Genomic DNA, 23,400 nt, shown 5'->3' with positions numbered 1-23,400 from the left:
TGCATCTTGTGTAGTGCAAATGCACAATGTATTGTATGTTCACACAACACATTTGTATCGGTACAATATGCTACCACGACACAATACATTTTGCATGTTGGATGATATGCCACACGTGTTTTTGCACATTGCTAAGTATATATGCATAGTATACTTTTTAATAAATTTAATTTAAATTAGAATGTGACCGTCAAGGGAAATGTGAATTAATTCCCTCATTCATCGAGCACTTCAATTTGAGTCATTGGCTGGAAATTCGTGTTATGGTGACCTCAAAACTTGTGCAAAATTTACATTTTCACTCGCTTGGATGACCCAATATGATATAGTAGTCATTTCTAGGTATTCTCAATGTTCTGATTACAACGGCGAAGTCTGTTTTGCTAACGGACATTGTTGGGGCAACGTCGCGCAATGTATTCGTAGACCGTCGATCTTAACCACCTTAGTTCAATTCAACCATGAGGGGTCCTCCCTTAGGAAAATTCAGCTCTCTAATTGCATCAGCGCAATTCGTTCATCAATCGAAAGCCATTTGAGGACTTAAGTGAAGTGTCGCGCTTACCAAAAGTCACGCTCATCATCACTCTCGTCATCTTCCCTCGCACTGATTTGGCATGTATGTGAAGGTCAATAAGGTGGTAGCCAACTTGGAAACTGTAAGAGTAAGCGGACCATAAGTGTCCCTCCCCCTTTAGGGCAGCATCTTCAAACCCTAAAAAAATGCTACACTGACATGCGTCTACCTATCCCTATAAAGAATGGTGGCTTCGAACAATGAAGAACAAGCCAATTGAGATCTCCTTCTTGCTCTTGGCAATTTAGCATAGTGAAATATGGGAGAAGACTGTCAAGGGGAAAAGTCATTATACATAAGTGTGCCTTAATTTCTATTCATAAGTTATTTGTGAACTATCTTTAGGCTTTCATTGAATAATGCCACTGCCATTATATATTCACCATTTCATTCACGATTCTAAAACAAAGGTAAAAATATTTAAATGTATGCTTACTTATAGGTACTTGATACAAAATTTATGTTATTAAATCAGCTGGTGATTCAATCAACAGTGAAGGATAGAATATGTAATTTTTTATCTCAAGATGTAAATTTTCAAGAAATCATAAAGAAAATTCATGTAGGGCAATTGAAAATTTTTATATCGGAGGTTGAGCAATCCATAAGTTAAAGAAATTGCTTAATAACGGCTCCAATACTAAAAGTTCCATCGGGTACAAAAGAATTCTAAATTTTTCGTGATGCTTTATTAAGGGGACTTGGAAGTGTATTAATGTAATATGATAAAGTAGTGATATATGCTTCAAGATGGCTAAAAGTTCATGAAAGAAATTATCACACTCATGATTTGGAATTAGCATACGTGGTTCAGCACTTTAAAATTTGGAGGCATTCATTATATGGAGTTAGGTGTAAGATCTTCACAAATCATAAAAAAACCTTACATACATATTTAATCAAAAAAAGCTTAATCTAAGGCAGAGACGATGGTTGGAGCTTATTAAAGATTATGGCTTAGATATACAATATCATCCTAGAAAGAAAAATGTAGTTGCAGATGCATTAAGCAGAAATAATTTTATATGTATAAATTGGTTAATTACCCAACATGAGCAGATAATTTATGATATGGAAAAACTAAAAATTTTCATGGTAAATCCAAAAGATACAAAATTTATGTTATTAAATTAGTTGGTTATTCATTGAACATTGAAGGATAGAATATGTAATTCTTTATCCCAAGATGTAATTTTTTAAGAAATCATAAAAATAAATAAATAAATAAAGTTCACGCAAGGCAATTGAAATTTTTTTTATTGGAGCAAAATCTGCATTCTGAATATTGATAATATATGAGAAGACATATTACAGGAAGCTCACATCTCTCGTTAAGAAATTCATTTAGGCAGTACTAAAATGTATCAATAACTTAGATTATTATTTTGGTGGCCAAGATTAAAAGAAAAAGTGTTGCAGAATTTCTGAAAAAAAAAAAATATATTCTCTGTCAAATGATTAAAGCCGATTAACAACTAGGTGGTCAATTGTAACATTTACTAATACCAAAATGAAAATAAGATGATATTGCAATGAATTTCGTGATAGGATTACCCTAGTCAAGACAAAGTAAGGAGGCTATTTGGGTTATTGTGAACCGATAAACAAAGTTTGTTCATTTCTTGCCAATCAAATAAACAAATTCAATGAAAAAATTAGTAAAGATATATACGTTTATTAAATAGTATTGCATGAAATTCCTAAATCTATAGTCTCTAATAGAGATGCTCAATTCACTTTTAAACTGTGGAAATAGATTCAACAAACTTTGGGTACCAGATTGACTTTCAGCACTGCATTTCACCACCTGAGAGAAAGAATCAGAAATAAGAGTTCAAAACCCTCTTCTATTCCACAAAGGTATGTTTATTTTATTCTTGATTTTAAATTTCGATGACAATTTTTATGAGGGGAGATTGTAAAAACTAATTTGGTAAGTTCAATTGAACCAACCCCTAATTAAATCAAGCAGGCGACTAGAGTTGTGGATGGGCAAACCGAGTGGACCGCATGTGTGAGTGAGCACGCAAGGACGCGTCCGATCCCGTGATCAAGTGGATGAACGCGTGCGGGATTGAAAAGTAATGACTCCATATGAGATATACCTTCATTTTCCTCAATCCAGTGAAAAATGCATTAGAAGCTTTAAGCTGAGAGGAAACTGTGCCGAGAGGAAGATGAAAGAGAAGGAAGGTAGGTTTTCTTTTTTTTTTTTTTGTGCAAAATTCTTCCCAAATTTAAACATAAGGGATATATGATTCAAATGAGTGCAGAGGAAGAAATTTGGAAAGAAAGGAAAAGAATTTGAGATGGAAATTCACTCATTTCTAAAGCCACAGGAAAATTATATGAAATTTTGAGTTCCTGTTTTATTTCTATCCAAATTTAGAGAAAATAAATATATAAAAGTTTATTTTTATGGAAAAAAAAATTGTATCAAATTTTCAATAAGAAGAAAATGCATGCATGAAGAACTCTAGTGGGTGAGAGGAAACTATGCCGAGAGAAAGATGAAAAAGAAGGTAGTTTTTCAACTTTTTTTTTGTGCAAAATTTTTCCAAAATTTAAACATAAGGGATATATGATTCAAATGGTGCAGAGGAAGAAATTTGCAAAAAAAAAGAAAAGAATTTGAGTTGGAAATTCACTCTTTCCTGAAGCCAAAGGAAAAGTATGTGAATTTTTTAGTTCCAATTTTATTTCTGTCCAAATTTAGAGAAAATAAACATATAAAAGTTTGTTTTTATGGAAAAAAATTAGTATCAGATTTTCAATAAGAAGAAAATGCATGCATGAACAACTCTAGTGGGTAAAAGTTTCATTTCAGCAAGAAGAAAAGATATGACTTATTGAGGTAATTAAATTTAATTTATAATATTTATCTTTCAATCAAATTAGATATTATCAATAGATAATGACGGATACCTTTAAATTTGCTCTTAAAGATAGCAAATCAATTTAATGTTATAGTGACGATATTTACTTCGGTAAAACTATTCAGCAATGATTAAGGCAAGTTATGTAACTGTGCGTAACTTAGGTTGCATTAAGGAAGGTTATTTCAATGATAGAGGATTTGAAGGAATTGAAGTATGAAAGCCATCAAAGTGGATAACTACAATTGTTTTATAGCAATTACATTCTTTTATTTTTATTTCAGTTTTCATATAACATCCTGCTTAATTATTTATTAAAATGATGAAGGATTAATATACAATGCAATATGAATCTATATGTATGTGTGGAAAGTGTATGTATCGTTTAAAATGCATTTAAAGGAACAATGAAACGAACAAACAATTTCTCACATCTAAATGAAAGTTAAATAAATATTGGAATTGGTTTAAAAAAATAAGGCTAAATGCTCGGGTGGAGCTGTTCTGGTGGAGGGTGTTCAAAGGAGCTATACCAACTTTCAAATTCTTACAGCATAGGAGATTAAGGGAGAATGCTATTTGTCCAAGAGGGTGCATTGCAATAGAAGACATGGAACATGTTGTTTGTACTTGTATTAAACTAAAAGAGGTCATTAACCTTCTAAATCATTGGGGATTTGGCATTCCTGATTTTCAAAGATTTGAAGAAAGTATTATATGGCTGGAATCATTAGCATTAAAGAAAGGTTTGTTAGCAAACTTATATTGTAATGCAGTTTTCTTATCTTGGAAGGCTCGAAACAAGAGAGTACATGATGGAATGGAAGAAAGTTCGGCATTCATTGCTTCAAATGCCATATGCTATACATCAACCCATCATAATTACAGCCATTTTCCTTTGGGCAATTGGGATGCCAATCAGTTGAGTAGACTGTCCAATTCTTGGCAACCCCCTCCACCCGAATGGCTTAAAGTCAATGTGGATGCTTCTCTTTTACCGAACTATAAAGCTCGAATTGCTGGAGTTTTTAGAGACTGTAAAGGCAGATTTCTATATGCTTTTGGGAGAAATTGTACTCATTGGGATATTGCAAAATTGGAGCTTCTAGCAATCAAATCTTTGAAGGAAGTAATCAAGGATTGGATGTTCAAGTATAAAGGAATCATAATTGAAGGTGACAACTCCAATATCATTTCTTTTACGCAAAGGATTTGGAAAGAAAGGTAACTTCTTAGAAGAAGATTTTGATTTTCTCAAAGATTTTAACTTTGCTATCTTCAATTGTATTAGTAGAGATAGTAACAAGTTAGCTAATTATTGTACTAACTTAGCTCTTTTTGATAGCTTTTGTTGGGATGATGTCTATTTGAACAAGGTTCCTCCTTCCTCCTATGACATTTTGAAGGAGGAATCCACTTTGTAGTTCTTTCTTTTCTTTTGTTTTCATTATAAAAAGCTTGCTTTGGCTTTTTCTTCCAAAAAAAAAATGAAAGTTAAATGGGAAAGGAAAAGTTGCATGAAAAATATGAGTTCACCTCCTTATGGTACTGGCTGGGGATGCAACGTAACCGTGCATGTTAAATGAAAATAAAAATGATTGAACCATCATTGAAGCAATTTAAAGACAGTGCTCCTACACTAAATGAAAAAGGAAAAAATGATTAACTAAAAAATGAAAAAAAGGAATAAATGTTAATTGAAAAAGAATATGTTATTTGATAAATATATAATAAGGTGTTACGTAATATAAAATGAATATGATATATATGTGTGTGTATATGTTAATTGCAAAAGAAAGTTAAATGAATATGAGTATATATATATATACAACTGTTATGCTACAAGTGTAATTATCTATTGAGTTTACTATATAAACTCAAACCGTTAAACTTAATTTTCAGGTAAATCTGCTTATAAATAGAAATGATCGAAAGAGAAGAATGTGTATAAAAGAAGGTGATCAAATGAAAGCAGGTAAAAAATTGGTTTATTTATATATTCAAATTTGTAAATTTGTTAGTGGCTCTTAACTATTATGTAGATGTTAGATGTTAATTATTTATGGATTTGAAAGAAATGTATTAATCATCCGATCGTCCATTCCCGCCTCTTTAATTCGAGTATCCATATGGGTCATGACACTTGTAACTAGCATTAGTAGTTTCTCATTTAGCACTTAATTGCAAGAATGCTTTCTAATGTCTCACTTCATACAGTCTCTTACTTCGCCCAATCCCAACCTCTTGGTGTCTAGTTGTTCACTCAATCTCAAGAGCATTTATATTACTTCATCATTTCTATTGTAGATTATTTTTTGAGGGGGGCTTTCAGTTAACTAGAAGGTATTTTTATTGAATATATTATTTTATTTGTAAAAATTATTACTAGATGTGGTTTTAGTTTAGCCAATTAGAATACAACGCTTTGTTAGACCGATCTAGCCGGTCCATACCGGACCTGCTTACGGGAAATAGAGTCGGGATGTATCCACCTCTTGTACGTGCTAATCCGACCACCCAGGTCCAAGGGAGCAATTTATAAAGGAATTTTTTAGGGAGTTAGGAGGGAAATTTGAATGTAGGGATTATTTAGAGATTTCCTTTTGATTGTATGCTTTAAATAGTTTGCTTTCCTACGGTTATGGCATCTTGAATTTGGCTAAAATTTCATATCTCTTAGGTTTTTGGGCTCTAGTGGCATCTAGAGAATTGGGAGAGATAGATCCTCCTCTCGAATTGAGGATCAACTGTATCTTGGTATTTTCTTTCGTTCCATTTGATTCTTGCAATAAAATTACTATTTTACCTAGTTTTCATTGGAGTTTGGAGAAAATTTTTCTTTAACTTATCTTAAGATTGATAGGGATTATTGATGACGTAGGTATTTCATAAAATTGGTATCATAGTAGATTTTGAGACTGTTTGGGTGAAAATCAACGGCTCATTGTTAGCCAGAAGGGGGCTATTTTGCTGTTTTTTGGAATTGAGATTCAGATTTTTTTATCCAACAAAAATTCGAGTATTGATGGCGGCCAAGAAAGTGGATGCATTGGAAAAACACCTCGATGGGGAGATCGTACAAATGAAATCTGAAATTTCAGATCGACAAACTCATGTTTCAGATTTAAAGAAAGAAATTTCAATAATCCTTGATAAGATCGATTCAAATTTTTTCATCCTGGGGGAGATGTTGAAGAAAGTGCTCGAGGGTCAAAACAAAAAAAAATGTTGTTGGAGGTGAGGGAAGTCACCGACAGCCAATGTTTAAAATTGTGTATTCGGGTATTGAGGCATTTTTCATTCGTGAGGCGAGGCGTAAGCCTCATGGCGTTTTGAGGCGTAAGCCTCAAAATCAAAAGATTGCGTAAACATAAAATGATAATTTTTTTATATACTAATAAGTGAATAATATAAAATATAAAAAAGTATAAGATATGAAGTGAAATCAAAATATCCCAATAATAAGACAACATGAAATATAGTTCAACTCAAAATTTTATCTTTCCCAAATCCCAGTATTCTTTTCATTAACATATAATTCCAATTTCCAAAAACAAATAGCAATGACATATCACATAAGAACTCATAAGTCATCAGCACTGTCATCACTAAGGGGTTCTTCATTTGAATCATCATTATGATGAACTGCTCTCCCCTTCCTTCTCTCCTATAGAGTCCAATGTCGGGCATTTACTTCAAGATTTATGTAAGTTTTAATATATATAGCGTGAGGCGAGGAGGGCAGGGCCTCAACCAAGTTGAGGCGCAAGCCTCATAAAAAAACTCGAGGAGTAAGCATCGAGGCGTTTTTTACTGGAATTGCGCAAAGGCAGGCCTCAAGGCGAGCCTCATATTGCGCAATTTTAAACCATGCCGACAGCTAGAGAAATGGAGAAAAACCTAAGCCAATCAGACGAAGGGAGGATCAGGAGGTGGAAATTTTAGAAGAAATATAAAAAGGCCTCCCCTAGGGCCTATTCCTAAGAAGTCTGGTAGAGAGTATGTGGAGAGGCGTGAGGGGGTTGGGCATGAGTAGAGGGATGTTGAATTTGAAAGAAGAGGGGCTGAACTTGAAAGGAAAAGACTTGATTGTGATCGAAGAGGTGTCAAATTTGAAAGGCGAGGGATTGAATATGATCGAAAGGGTGCTGAATTTGAAGGGAGAAGGTGGGCTAGTGATAAAAGGTTTGGGTGTGGGCCGAGGAATGATGATTGGCACAATTTGGGGGAACCACCCCTTAGGGAATGGGAAATTTTGGAGGAAACAGGGCTGACAGAGGTGGTCTAAAAGTGAAGAAGTTGAAGAAGTCTATTTTCGAGGGAGATGATGCACATGGATGAATCTATAGGGTGGAAAGGTACTTTACTGTCAATAGATTAACAGATGAGGAGAGACTAACGACAGCAGGCCATGTTTAGAAGGGAAGGCTTTGGATGTTTAGAAGGGAAGGCATTGGCTTGGTATCATTGGAGAGACATGCGGCGACCCATATGGAATTGGAGGGAGTTCAAGGATTGTCTGTTAGAATGATTCCGAACCGGCAATGGAGGAGACTTCTACAACAAGTTCTTTGCTTTGATACAATTCGATTCAGTGATAGAGGACCGAGAGAGGTTCGAGTACCTTGCTAGCCGATTGAACCACCTTTTTAAGATCGTGCTAGAGGGGAACATCATGAAAGGACTGAAACCAGAGATCCAATTGATAGTCAAAGTGATGAGGCCTCGTGACATGGGAGATGCTATGAAGATAGCTCAGTTGGTTGAGAATCAAAGGTACTTGGAGATCGAAACGAGAGGCAGTAGCTCAGTAGGCTTGTATAGAATGACCACCACCTTATTGGCATCCAAGGAGCCAACACTGGATACTCTTAGGGAAAGACTGCAAGAGAAAGACCTGGGAACAACTTCAAGAAGCTCACAGAAATGGAATTATAAGAGATGATGGAGAAGAGGCTCTGTTTCAAATGTGACGAAAAGTATACTCTGGGGCATAGGTGTAAGGACTGAACACTTCAGGTTCTTACCGTTTTTTATGACGAGGAAATTAAGGAAGGTGTTGTCTTTCCACCTTGTGGACAAAATGGATCTTCGAGAGAGAAGTATTGTTAGACCAGTCCACTGGACCGATCTATTCGGTCCATACGAGACCGGCTTACAAGAAACAGAGGTGGGATGTATCTGGCACCTGTACGTGCCAATCCGGCCGCCCGAGTCCAAGGAAGTTGTTTAGGAAGGATTTTTAAGGGAGTTAGGAGAAAATTTTGAATGTAGGGACTGTTCAAAGTTGTCCTTTTGATTGTATGCATTAAATAGTTTGTTTTCCTAGGATTATGGAATCTTCAATTTGGCTGAAATTTGAGATATCTTAGGTTTTTGGGCTCTAGCAGCATCTAGAGATTTGGGAAAGATAGATCCTCCTCTCAAATAGGAGAAATTATTCTGTGCGGAATCCGGTTATAGGAGCTGTGTTCGGATGCCAGTAAAATCATTACACGTAGCGAGCTTACGTGAAAAGTTAGGATATTCATTTGACTTCTTACCCGACCCATTTGTCTTTTCGGACTTACTGCAGACGAAGAGAAATCCGCAACAAATAAGCAGTAATTAAGCAAAAAATGTGCAACATATACACAACAAATACTCAATAAATACGCAACAAATACGCAATAAAATACTCAATCAATACGCACATTTTACGCAACGAATACGCAATAAATATTTAATCAATACGCAAGTCAAATAAATATGGCGGACTTTTAACTTTCCACGTAAGCATCCGAACACAGTCCTATAACCGGATTCCGCACAGAATAATTTCTCCTCGAATAAAGGATCAATTTTATCTTTGATATTTTCCGTTTCATTTGATTCTTGCAATTAAGTTACTGTTTTCCCTGGTTTTCATTGGAGTTTGGAGGAAAGTTTTTGCTGTTTTGTCAAAGATTGATAGGGATTCTTGATAACTTCAAGTATTTCCTAACACACTTCATTTTGCATTTTATGCATTAAAGCGAGAAGAAACCCTTGCAAATAGCATTGAGCTTAGCGCTTTGAAAATGCTGCTAAAATGCATGTCTTCTAGTTTCCATCCTGGAATAATTTACTAGAAGTTTACTTTTTATGCCTTATTATAGGCACGCATATCAATATTTAAATGGACATCTAAAAGAATATTCTGGTTATCTAGAATGATCATGAGGCTGAATTTTAATAATAGGCAAAACTTAGAGTGTGCTCAAGCCATACAGCGAGTGAATATCAGATGACAGAAGGAAAAAAAAAAGTCAACAAGAAGAAATGTAATTAAATGGTAGAGATGACCATAAATTAATAATGAAACCAGAGTACAAAAGGTGTTTCAATTGCATCGTCTAATTAGCAAATTAAAATATTTCCTTTTGACAAAATAGGAACCGTCAAGCATCTAATGAATGATATGCAACACAAGCATACAAAGATTGGATACCGCCAAAATTTGGTTGTTCACTTCAAGATTTTGCTGCTAAACCAAGCAAAAACAAATTAATTGAATAAACTTCAAACAAATAAGCTTACCCAACTGCTTCATCTTCACCTTTAACTTGTCAACTAGCTGTAACATTGTTGCCCTCTGCTCATGTTCATGCATGTCGCTTAACAAGTGAACTAAGGCTTTAGCATGACCTGACAAAAATATTAAAAAAAAAAATAAAACTTGTAGTAAAATGCATAACATTAAAACTGATATACAAAATATCTATTTTCTACACACACAAACACATATATATATATATATATATATATATATATATATATATATATATATATGCAAACGCATGTGTAACTAGAGATAATTATGGAGTGGTTTCACAAGCGCAATCACTTGTGTGATAATGAAAAATGCAACCATCAATCAAATGGTGGCTTGCTAATTGCCTTGCAGCTATTTAGTGAATACGTACTAACATCATGATCTTTGAACCAAATTCCAATAAACCTCCTATTTCTTATTTCTATATACTCTGTTAAGGATATGCATAAAACGTCTGTCAGCTTTTATCACTTAGCCATTGATTTATTATGGGACACGAAGACATGGTCCTGCCAGCAATGCAACCCTTCTCTTTGAATTCGTCATTCTATTGCTTCCTAACGGGCATCTGAGTATGACATGAATTAAACACAACCTGGATAATACCAACACAAGAATTTCCTGGTTTATTGAAAGTACGTTGGGCTTCCGTTGAGTACAGTCGGAAAGAAATATATGAGAATTTTTTTACTTACATCCTGCCAGACATTTAAAAGACTAATCTAGCTCAAATGCACCACCCCAATTGAGGCCAAATTGTTCAAGTTCACCAATTACAAATAAGTTTACATGCTGTCATTTCATGGGACACCTATTAAGGTAAAAGTAAGTTGACTTTTTTGTTGGAGCAACCGGCCAATACCAGCAGCAATTATAACAGCATGCCATACAATTTTTGGCTCAATTTATATATGGATGGAATTCTTGCAGGATAAGAATGATCATTCTTCTTTCATTTAAAATTTAATTTCATGGTTTTCCAATTATATATTAAGAAATCAATTCTCCTTGATAATATTAAATCTCGTAGCATATGCAACACGAATCACTTTCATGAACATTTGATAATCAACTGAATGCCTCAGGATTTTCTCAAAAGAATGTCTCAATTGTATGCGAAGATGATTATGATTTTCAAGTTGTGGTCTTTCCAATAGACTGAAACTAAATACATGGGTGATTGATTACCTTTCCATTGTACTTGATGTCTTTGATTGACGAAATATTAGAGAAAAACTACAGTTTTTTACTGGTTTTTATATGCCTTTGAATCATCCATGTTTTCTTAGCAGGTTTGCAGACTATATGCAGAGATTTTATAATTCCGCCATCCCTCGTCAATATGGCACCTAGTCTACTTAGAGAAAATAATCGACCCAGCTTTACCGAAGGATCATTGTCGATAGCCCTAGGTTGTTTTATCTAAGGGAACTTTATAGACCCGAGGTGAATGTTTATCTAAGTAGTCCATCTTAGCCAATAGAGGGCTTTATGCCCAACCATGCTTACCCTATGATTCTTTACTCAAGAGATATTAGCCAATGGAAAATTTGTGCGCTTTAGCCATGACCATAATTTAATGATATCATTTTACAGCAAAAATCACCCGGTTAGAGAACCCCAATTATAATCATTTATCTATGGTACATTTTGTGACAAAATCACTAGTTAGAGTCACTTGTCACGTCCTTGCTGGTAAGAGACTGTCTGAAAATGAATCATAAAGATGCTCAACTAAACATTTGACTTTTTGAGAGCTAAAGTTGCTCAAAAATTTAGCACCCTCAACAAACATATTTAGATGATGGATTTTGCTTTAAATTTAGAGATGTAATTTCACTTAAATTTTTTTAAATTTGTTAGGATTTAAGAGCAATTGTAAAATAAAGTCACATCCAATTCAAATGTTTCATCAACATAATCATTATTAGGGTATTTGGATCTTTTATTTTGTTATTTCAACAATGTCAACTCTACCAACTTGCTTGCAAAGGATCAAGTCCGATCTATTTTCATTTTATATTTCATTCACACAAAATTCTCAAAAAAATTCAAACGTTTTAGTACACTTGTCGGAGTACGAACAAATAACTTTTCTCTTTTAAGCAAAAAATGGTGGGTTGTGTTACGTACTCAGACAACCATCATAAAAATTATTGAACAATCATGACATGAATCATTTAATACATTGTATTAATGTTAGGACATTTCCTAAAAACAACGAGCTGTATGGCCTAAATACATCAAGAAGTGTGCAAGGGCCGCTACATTGGCATTTAGGTGGACTATTAAATAAGCAAGGGTTCCCACATCATAGATGGATGTGGGCAAAGAAGCTAGTACATGAAACTAGAATTATGATATGAACTTAGAATATAGGTTCTCTTATAGGCAAATTAATGAGATTAATAAATATTATGATTCATAGGAAGATAAATATTATATGCATTCAGAAAATTAAATGAGTTTGAGGGAAGGCTAAGAAGATTATTAGTTTAGGATTTAATTATAATATTCAGGTGGGACTCATACTTGAATTAGTGTAGGTATAATTATAGATAAGAGTTTGAAGGATAAACTTATAGAAATTAATAAAACTAGAGATAGATTTATAACTTTAAATTTTATTATTGATACTAAGATTATTAATATTATGATTGTTTATGCTCCTTAAATAGGTTTGGATATATGTTCAAAATTAAAATTTTGAAATAACATAGAAGAATTAATATAAAAGAAACCTCTTGAGGAAAATATTTTTATTGAAGAGGATTTAAATGAACATGTTGATAGAGAGGTAAAAAATTTTAAAAGAATTCATTCTAGCTATGTATTTGGAGTGACTGATAAAGGTGAAAAGACCATTTTAAATTTCACTCTAGCTAATGATTTTATAATTGCTAATACCTTATTTAAGAAAAAATAGGAGCATCTCATCACTTATAAGAATGAATATTATAAAATTTAGATTTATTATTTTTTAGAAAAAAATAGCTCATTTAGATTACAAAGGCTTTGAAGTTATTCCGAGAGAAAATTTATGTATCCAGTATCATTTATTAGTTTTGGACTTTAAAATGAAGCAGTGGAATATAAAAAATAAAATAAAATATTTTCATAAGATTAAATGAGGGCATTTAAATAATACAAACAAAAATATATTTTAGAGTAAAATTTATGATCCTAAATTTTTAATGTCAATGAAGAAGCTAATATTATATGAAAAAATATGAAGCTTTGTTATAATAATTGGTTTGAGTGAAAGAGCTCAAAAAATTGAAAAAAAATAAAGCGGGACATAAAGAGTTTAAGAAAGTAATATAAAGCAAATGATTTACACAATCTATGTATAAGTTAGCCAAACTAAGAGAAAATAGAAGTAAGAATTTAGTTCAAGTGAAGTGCATCAAAAATGAAGATCAAAAAGTATTTTATTAAAAGATAATACTCAACAAATGTGGATCATATATTTTTATAAGTTTTTCAATGATGATTGTGATAATATAATGAGCTTTAGTGATTTTAGCACCCAAAATAAAAATAGAGATCAAGGTTTAAAATTGCGTAAATAAGCCTCGGTGCGTTTTTCCTCCGTAAGGCGAGGCATAAGTCTCGAGACGGTGTGAGGCGTAAGCCTCACGGACGAAGAATTGCGTAAATGAGAATTTAAGGATTTTAGTAGGAAAATAATAGTAAGATTTTATCATAAAATATAAACATCTAAATGACAAGTAAAATTAGTGGAAAGTAAGAAAAAAGATGCAATAAAATCATGTCCCAAAGTATATAACCACAAAAAAGTGTTCCTTCATGCGAGTAACTTCACCCTTCACCACCTTATCACAAAAATTACATTTTAAATACACGTCTTCTCGCCGCCTCCTACATCAACTTGCACACTATATTTCTAAGAAGGGTCAGGCTGCAATGACATATTTGTCTTTTCCTTGCCCCTAACTATATTTCCTAATGCACAAATTCAAAAACATACAAAAAATCTCAAAAAATAGAAAACCCTACATTTTCCATAACTTGAAAAAACTTTCCTTGAACTAAAAAAAAAATACCTAAAACCAATAGTGGAGTGCTTGTAGAGGGCAGTCGGACCCTATAAACTCATCGGCGTGAGGTGGCGCCGGCACGAGAGGCGATAGACAGCGACCCAAGCGGAGCCGAGCAGAAGCTTTGCGAACGAAAATGGCCTTGCGGGAGAATTTTCGTTCAGTTCACTAGAGCCGAATGTTATAACAAAAAAAATAAGTCATTTTAAGTAGGTGGGACCCGGTTTAAAGAGGCATGCGCCTCACATGATATTGCGCAATGGCGGCTTAGAGGCGCGCTTGTGAGGCATAAGCCACACCTGGAGCCAAAATTGCTTAGGCAATGAGGCTCTTGAGAGCCAAAATTGCTTAGCCAATTGTGTAATTTTAAACTATGATAGATATTTTCATTTTTATCATCATATTAGTAAACCTGAAGTTAGAAAGATTTAAAAAAATAAAGTGAAAATAAACTATTGAACCTAATGAAATTCCAATATAATAGGGGGCTCGTAGGCGACACCCTTTGGTGGTTTGGCACATCACGCACATTTTAATGAAAGAGTCGTATAACATGTGACACATAATAATGTAAACTTTTGTTTCTTTGCAAAAGTAAATGTTCAAGAGATGTACAACAGATTCACGGGGTGTACGTGTCTCCCAATTTTAACAGCTGGTGTGCATGCTACCTAAAGCACTTATGTATCGTGACTCCTCACCTTGTAATTTTTGTGCTTGGAGTTTATTTTAACAGGTCCCACATAGGGATCAGCTTTACAGGTTATAAATAAAAAACCCAACCCTAGTTCATTTGTTGACCTGCTGTGTAACAAAAAAAAGAGAGAAATAAAAATCAAACACCTCACCTGCTCTGCCTCTCCCACATCGTCGCACGTCGCTCGCACGACCAGTGTCGTGTCTCGCACGACCAGTGTCGTGTCTCGCACGACCTCACGTCGCTTCATCGCACGACGGTCTCGCATCGTTAAATGGCCAAAGGGATGAGGCCTTCGGCCTCTCCCTCGCACTGGAGCTCTCTCGCGTCCGCTCTTCTCTTCCACCACTTCTCCTCCTTCGTTGTTGTTTTGCTTCGTAACTTCGCAGAAGGTGTAGAGATTGCAAACGTCGCTGCTTCGGCTCCTTTGCTGGTTCGATTTCGCGCCTTCTCCGACTTTCCCTTCTAGCAGGATTGGAAGTTACACAGTTTGGTTGGAAGCAACGGACGGAGCTCGCTCACTGTGCAGTTAACTTTCTTCCTTTCGGACTCTTCTTCGGCCGAATCCCGTCCGTCCAGAGAATTATGTTATTTTTAATTAATCATTGTTAATTATAATTATAATTAATTAAATTTAATTATTATTAATTGAAATTAATTAAGATTAATAATAAAAAAAGAAGAACATGTTTCTCCCACCTCGGTCCCCGAGCCTTCACCGACGACCGCCGATCCGCCGGCCCCAAGGTATAACCCCTAAACTCAGACTTCCGTCCTCGGCGTGTACGACGGACCGATAGACCACCTAAGCACGCCTTTGTTGAGCGTGGTAGGAGGAAATCCGATACGACGCCTACGACGAGGCGGACAGTCGCCTCCCTTCTCGCTCTCTTACCTCGTCATGCGTGTCGAGTCAGTGATCCACCTATGCACGCCTTTATTAAGCGTGGTGGGAGGGGCAACTGGCGCGACACCTACGACAAGGTAAGGGAGCGACCCTCGCCCTCCTGTCTCGATATGCGTGTCGGACCGGCAAACCACCTAAGCACGCCTTTAGTGAGCGTGGTAGGAGGGAAACAGGTTTGACACACACGGCGAGGGCATGCGAGCCTGGTGTATCCTTTTTTTTTTTGCGCGGTCGAAATAATTTATAAGTACCCCCGGGCGGGGGGAAAAAAACTGCTCTTATCTTGTAACAGGTACCGTCAAAGACCCCATGCACGCCTTTGTTGGCGTGGTGGGTAGAAAAGTTACGGCCGCGGTGTTCTCGAAAGAGGGCACCTACCATGCACGCCTTTATTGCGCGTGGTGGGAAGGCCCAGTTTTCTCGTAGTTTTCCCCTAAACGGGGGAGACGCCGGGAGGCTGCCGAAATTTCGAGTGAAATACTACTACACTTGGACCTGTTTTGCACTCAAAAGAACAAGAGTCTGGACTCAAATGAGAAAGAGCAGTGGACTTTCGAACTTGATTGAAAGTAAACAGAGGACTTGTGGGCCTAAATCAGAACAAGCCTAAATGATTTCTAAAAAAAAAAAGTTCAAATCCAAATAAAATCAAGACAGAACTGAAGATCAAATTCAAATGAAATGAACTCGAAATGGGACCAAATTGAAATCATTTGAATGCAAAATTGAACTCAAAGGATTTCAAAAAGACTATGAACAATCAACTCGGACAAGCACTTGAATTCGTACTTGAACTCGGGCTGTACGACATTAACGGGAGACCTGTGAACTTGATGAATTCAAGTCTGAATGAAACTAAACTTGGATCCAAACACATACAAGGACAAAGTTTGAATCACGCATGAGAAAATTCAAATTACAAGACCTCGATGCATGAACTCCTACAACAATCCCTACAAATGCCTGTTAATTGAGATGACAAAATGGGAGACCAATAATGGAAGGACCGTCCTCTACAAACAAGTACAATCAAGAACCACCTAAGATTGGTGACAGGTGGGCATGATGTAGATATAATGGGTCTCCTACGAACAGTTCCAGGAAGCTCATAGTGGCTGCAACGGATTCGCGCAAATATGTATAAGTTGCTTGTGGATAACAATAGTGTGTATGTCGTATGTATAACGAACCACTGTGGACACAAGTACATCTCCTACGACGATCCCTACGAGGTCAAACAAGTACAATAACCACCCGAGATTGGTGAAAGGGTGGATATGATGCAGAAGCAATGCGTCTTCTACAAACAGTTTTAGGAGGTCGTAGTGAATACAGCGGTCCCCTGCAAAAGGATACTTGTGGATAACAATAGTGGATGTGTCGTAGGTACAATGAACCACTGTGGACACAAGTACAAGCATCACCTACGACAATGGTGATCAAAGTGCTGTCAGTATACTGGGTACAAAGACAAACCGATGTACGAAAAAGGACACCCCCTGGCAGAAGAGAGGAAATATTTGAACAAATTAGAATCAGACTTCCCGGTGTTCCAAAGTCTTTTCTTAGTTCCATACTTGAGAAGAAAATAGCTCTAATACCCACAAACACCAGAAATAACAAGTTCACTACACTGACAACCTCAAAGGGAGTTCTCTTCAAAGCAACGGACTCCAAAGTCAAGAAAATCCCATCCCCGGTGAATGAGAAAGGGGAGTCAACGTCAAAACGCCACGCCACCGGATCCGCAATACCAATGCTAGCGGACAGAAGGCGTGTATAAGCCCTCAAATGAAAAAGTTGTGCGCACTCAAATGACTGTTACCTGCACAACTACAAAATATTTCAAAGTACCCCCACACAAGTGCACCGTAGTATTGTATGCACATAGGTACACAAAAGGGGTAAATTCAATCGTAACCCGCTTGGGCCCCGGCGAGCGTGTTATTGGTACACACGTGACGCCTAGGGATGCTACGCGGGTCAATAAGTGAATTCTAGTTCGAACCTGATCCTTCTATACGGACCAATAGAAGTCGACAGGGTTTGAACCTTTAAAAGAATACACTGTTGTGGTGACCAGTGTATTTGTTTCAATACATTCATATTAGGCCTTTAAGGCTTAAAATCAAAAGAATTCACTGCAAGCCACGAAGCCTATGAGAAGCCCGATCCTCCTAAGCAAGCAAATAGGAGTAGACAGGGCTCGAATCATTGAATGAATATGCAGTCACGAAGTCGACTGGAATATTTATTTTAATGCATTCATATTCAGCCTTCAAGGCCTAAAATCAAGAAAATTCATAAACAAAGGCACAAAACCTACAAGAAACCCGATCCTCGATCAATAGCTTGGTGGAGTTGACAAGGTCCAATCGAATAAAGAGAAATGACCCCGAACACTCCGATGATGGCCGTGTTGAATGAAGATCTCAACCGGAGGGGTCAATTTCAGGCATCTTTTAAATGTCTCCCAAAAGTCCATTCAAAATGCAAGCTCTACCCAAAAACCAAAAACTCTACAAATCCCAAATTCCAAGATATTTAAAATTGAAATTTATCCATCAACTCTTAAAGCAAAATCCATCCACCCTCCTCAACCGTTTGCTGGGGTGGACAAATCAAAATTTACTTCAGCTCACAAAGAGCAAAATGCCTAGTCGAAAATATCACTAGGAGGAATCCAATTTTTCAAAACATTCTCCTGGGCCGCCAGTTAAGGACGTCGCAGTACGTGTCCTCTAACCGAACGCTATTGCCGCCCATAAGGCACCGCAGATGAAACGGTTATGCAGCGGGACCGGAGGCCTCTGAACCGATTGTGGTCTCTTCACGCCCAGAAGGGCCACCACCGACAAAATCTAGTGTAGGCCAGAGTCAATTACGCGCTCCTAATGGCATCAAACAACTTCTTGAGATATTCGAACTCAATAGGACCCATTGCATGAGATGCAATAGGGCACAAATCCTCTTCCGGTTAGAGCTAAGGTTATTCAAACTGATATGTTCCGCCTATAAACAAACACATACCTAGGTCTACAAGGTCTCCCTGGACGACAGATGCCTGCAGGTAATACATAGGGTTCGAAGCAAACCCCTCGACTCTCGCCCGGCGTACCTTGGCCGGACCCAAACTCATCACAGCCAGTAAATACTTTTCATCTAATGAATACCTTCCCTGCTTTTCTGGTCTAGGTATCTAAGTGTACTTGGCGCCTCGCACTACCATCTCTCTAGTCCCCTGGTACGGCGGACACTACCAGACTTCGAGAAAACTTTCTACTGTGACGCACGATCTCGGCCCGTGGAAATGCCGACTAACGTGAACCTAGACTTATGATGCGATTCACGGTAACTATGATCTGAGTCGCCCATCACCCATTCCCCACACATCCCTTTAAGTGTCATCGGAGTGTGGAAAATTTCTTATTTTTAAATTTACTTAAAATATTTTCCAAATCTCCAAATCTTTCCGAAGTAAATCCACGATTTACCCCCCACAATCCAAACCCATTGCCTGCTTAATTATGGCAGATACACTATCTCTAACTATCTAATTGACCGACTAAGCCTTAATCGGAAAGTTCTCTCTCAGTGATTCGAGAGGGTAAAAACTATAGGGGCTTGCGCCTATAGGAAACCAGAACTCAGATTATAAAGTCCTCACAAAATGAGGGCGAAATCTCTGGGTAGTGTCTTATCTACAAACCCATCTGCCTTCCAAAATTTACCTCGAAACTTAGTTCGTTAAAACTCCCTCGCCGAATGAATAAAAAGGAAAGCGCGGCGGGGAGGCCAAGGCCGAATTTTCGGAGCCCACATCATTCCTTTGCACATTTTAGTTTAGAGAGTGTGTTGCTAAGGAGTTTGATTATGCACTAGCTAGAAGCTAAGAGAGAGAAGTTCTAGTCGGTTTGTTGGTGAGCAACTAGTTATCTTGGGAGTTATATTTTGCTAAGTTCTGATTTTTTGTTCATCTTTGTTTTTCAATGTTTAGTCACATAAAATGTTAGGAGACTCAACCCCAACACTAGTAATGAGGTCAATATATTATAGAGAGTCAACTTAGATGGCTTGGTCACATAAAATGTTGACCTTCTAACAACCCTGTTAGGAGAGTTGATATATTAGATCCGACCTATGTTAAGAAAGGTAGAGATAGACCTAAAAAAACTTAGTAGGAAAGTATTAAAAACGGTCTTTTTGTTATATTTAAATGAGAATTTGACTCTTCATATGACACAGGAGCAAAAAGGATTAATGAAGTCAAGCACACATAGTGGGAAGTCTTGTTGTTGTTGTTCTTGTATTTTAATTTAAAACCCTCCTTTAACCATTCATTATAATCATTTGTGTATTATCATCAAATTCTTAATGTTTAATCCATTTTTTTCTAAATTGAGTGTATGTCAATTCTATCAAACACAATTAAATAAGTTGTTTATTTTGTCTTTTTTGGTAATATACAAGTCGATCCTAACAAAGTCGAAGCAATTACGATCAGGCCCGTTCTTTCGTCATTACATCAATTCAGGGCCTTTTTGGGTTTAAAAGGATATTATCGTCGGTTTATATCAAATTATGCTTCTATTGCTACTCCTTTAACAGACAAACTTAACCAACTTAAGAAAGATACTTTTAAATGAGACACTCATGCTTCTACTTCTTTTAGTAATCTAAAACTTGCAATGACTTCCGCCTGTGTCTTAGCATTGTCTAAATTTACTAAACCATAAATATTGAGGTAGGTGCCCCCATTGTGGCTATTGGTGCCATTCTTTTGTAAAACAATCACCCCATTTCATTCTTTATGGTCGATTTCCACCATCCATTCCTTATGTCCTTATGTTTGTGACACTCAGACATTGTTTTCTATTGATGCTATTTTGATAGATCATGACACACTACTCAAAAATTTCTGCCAAAATATGCAATAGGATCAACACAGAATGAAGGTGAGCCAATTATCATTGACAGGATGTCCGATTAACCATTTTTTAGTAGGTTATGGTTAGGCTACAACCTTTTCTACAATCCTTCGTTCTGAATCGTACACATTCTAAATTGGCAAAACATTATTTTGAACATACATCAACTCTCCTTCATGGTGAATCGTACACATTCTAAATCCTTATGTCCTAAACCCTAATCTGATTACAGAGAGTCAACTTAGATGGTTTGGTCACAAAAAAAATAAAAATAAAATAAATAAAAATGATAAATAATAAAAAAATAAAAAATAAAAAAAATAGATGGTTTGATCACATAAAATGTTGACCTTCTAACAACCCTGTTAGGAGAGTTGATGTATTAGATCTGATATATATTAAGAAAGGTAGAAATAGACCTAAAAAAACTTTGGAAAATATTAAAAACGGTCTTTTTTGTAATATTTAAATAAGAATTTGACTCTTCATATGACACAAGAGCAAAAAGGATTAATATAGTCAAGCACACATAGTGGGAATTCTTGTTGGTATTGTTCTTGTATTTTAATTTAAAACCTTCCTTTAACCCTTCATTATAATCATTTGCGTATTATCTTCAAATTTTTAATGTCTAATCCATTTTTTTTTAAATTGAGTGTATGTCAATTCTATCAAACACAATTAAATAAGTTGTTTATTTTTTCTTTGTTGGTAATGTACAAGTCGATCCTAACAAAGTCGAAGCAATTAAGATCAGACCCGTTCTTTTGTCATTACATCAATTTAGGGCCTTTTTGGGTTTAAAAGGATATTATCGTCAGTTTATATCAAATTATGCTTCTATTGCTACTCCTTTAACAGACTAACTTAACCAACTTAAGAAAGATACTTTTAAATGAGACACTCATGCTTCTACATCTTTTAGTAATCTAAGACTTGCAATGACTTCCGCTTTTGTCTTAGCATTGTCTAACTTTACTAAACCATTAATATTGAGGCAGGTGCCCCCATTCTTTTGCAAAATAATCACCCCATTTCATTCTTTATGGTCGATTGCCACCAACCATTCCTTATGTCCTTATGTTCGTGGCACTCAAACATTGTTTTCTATTGATGCTATTTTGATAGATCATGACACACTACTCAAAAAATTCTGCCAAAATATGCAGCAGGATCAACACAGAATGAAGGTGATAGCCAATCATCATTGACAGGATGTCCGATTAACCATTTCTGAGTAGCTCATGGTTAGGCTACAACCTTTTCAACAATCCTTCGTGGTGAATCGTATACATTCTAAATTGACATTTTTCAAGTTCACTCAATTATCAGCCCAGTTGCATGGCACTAGCTCCAGAAAGCAAAATTCATCCAGTCTTCCATATTTCTATCTTCAAAGCCTTCAAAGGTGATCTGCCAGTCTTTCCCACCTCACTACTTGATCTCACCAATAACCACCGACCCCTCAATTTATTGAATGTAATTCTAGCTTCTCACCCTCCATCATTCTCACCGCCAGATCTTTTTACAATGGACATTAATAGCTCTGAAAGATGCTTCATAGGAAAATTTCTCAGCTCTTTGTGCTCCATTTTCTTCACTCAACCTTGAACATAAGGTTATTTTTCATGCTCTTTGGCATCATTTCCCTCGCTCAACCTAGAACATATGGTTACTTTTCATGCTAACGGGAATGTTAGGCAATAATTTATTCGTTTGGACCCCCACTACAATTCACGATAAGTGAGAAGATTGGGCCAGAAATGTTGAAAGACATGGCAAAGATAATAATACCCACATCTGAGTATGTCATCAAAGAGGCAAAACTCCTAACGCAAGCACCAGCCGTCACGACAGGGTGACGACGTCCTTAACAGCACCAGCAGCCAGAAACCAACCAAGCAGCAGGATGCAGACGTTCCCAGCAGCAATGACAACCAATAAACAGTTCAGTTGCAGGATATGGAAGCAATCCTAGCACAGCCGTAGGATGTAAACAGAAGGAATTAGCTTTTTATTAATATTTGGTTAACCCTATTTGTATTTACTCAGTTTATTTTAGTCTTTAGACCCAACTAGTTTTTAGAGTAGAATATTATAACCGACAAATGTATTTACTTATCAGGTTTCGATGTAACTATAAAACTACCAGATGTTATGGAAAAGATGATACTGAAGCACAAGGACAACAAATGAAGCCTAATGATAAATTCCAGCACTCGAAGGACCAGATTCCACTGCTCTCTACGGTCAATATTTATTTAAAAGGCAAAGCAGCAACGCATAAAAAAATAAATATGAGCTCCATGAATTGGAACTAGCATGTCATGGAAAAGTAAATATTCTATAGAACAATACCACAGGCAAAGAAACCAAATGATGAAACATTATCATACCAGTGACATCAATCTCCGTCAGCACTGTTCCATATGCACAGTTGTCACACATACCTGACATATTCATGGCCACATCACGGAGACTCATACAAATTTCTTTTTCCATAATATAATCAAAATGGTGGTTTCTTAATGCATGTTAAGAGTTACCATTACAGTCCTGCAGGGGCTCTCCAAAATGACGAAAGATAGCATTTCTTCGGCAACATCTCCTGGACTTTAAACACATATGGGGTAAAAGATTAGTGAGCTCTATCTTAAGAACACCATGTCTATTTTATGAAGGTACAATACTCCAGCTCCAGTTTTGTATTAATTGTCAGATAAGCTTGACTTGCTTTTCTATTTACATTTAATAAATCCGCAGGAAATCATAAGTATTCA

General features: G+C 36.2%; 1 protein-coding gene across 3 annotated transcripts in view; it reads right to left on the bottom strand.

Annotated features, from left to right (window-relative positions):
• LOC110101779 (mediator of RNA polymerase II transcription subunit 34) overlaps positions 1 to 23,400 on the bottom strand; it is a 96,783-nt gene that overhangs the window by 35,093 nt on the left and 38,290 nt on the right. For all 3 annotated transcript variants that reach the window (XM_020829839.2, XM_020829838.2, XM_020829840.2), the window contains 3 exons: positions 23,167 to 23,233; positions 23,017 to 23,070; positions 10,012 to 10,119 (listed from right to left, as the gene is read on the bottom strand). In XM_020829839.2, coding sequence (XP_020685498.1) covers positions 10,012 to 10,119; positions 23,017 to 23,070; positions 23,167 to 23,233 — 229 coding nt within the window. The remainder of the gene's footprint in view (positions 1 to 10,011; positions 10,120 to 23,016; positions 23,071 to 23,166; positions 23,234 to 23,400) is intronic.

The sequence above is a fragment of the Dendrobium catenatum genome, unplaced genomic scaffold (genome assembly GCF_001605985.2).
Source record: "Dendrobium catenatum unplaced genomic scaffold, ASM160598v2 original_scaffold_67303, whole genome shotgun sequence".
Lineage (NCBI taxonomy): Eukaryota > Viridiplantae > Streptophyta > Magnoliopsida > Asparagales > Orchidaceae > Dendrobium > Dendrobium catenatum.
Note: the sequence above shows the minus strand (reverse complement) of the source record. Positions and strands in the feature narration are given on the sequence as shown.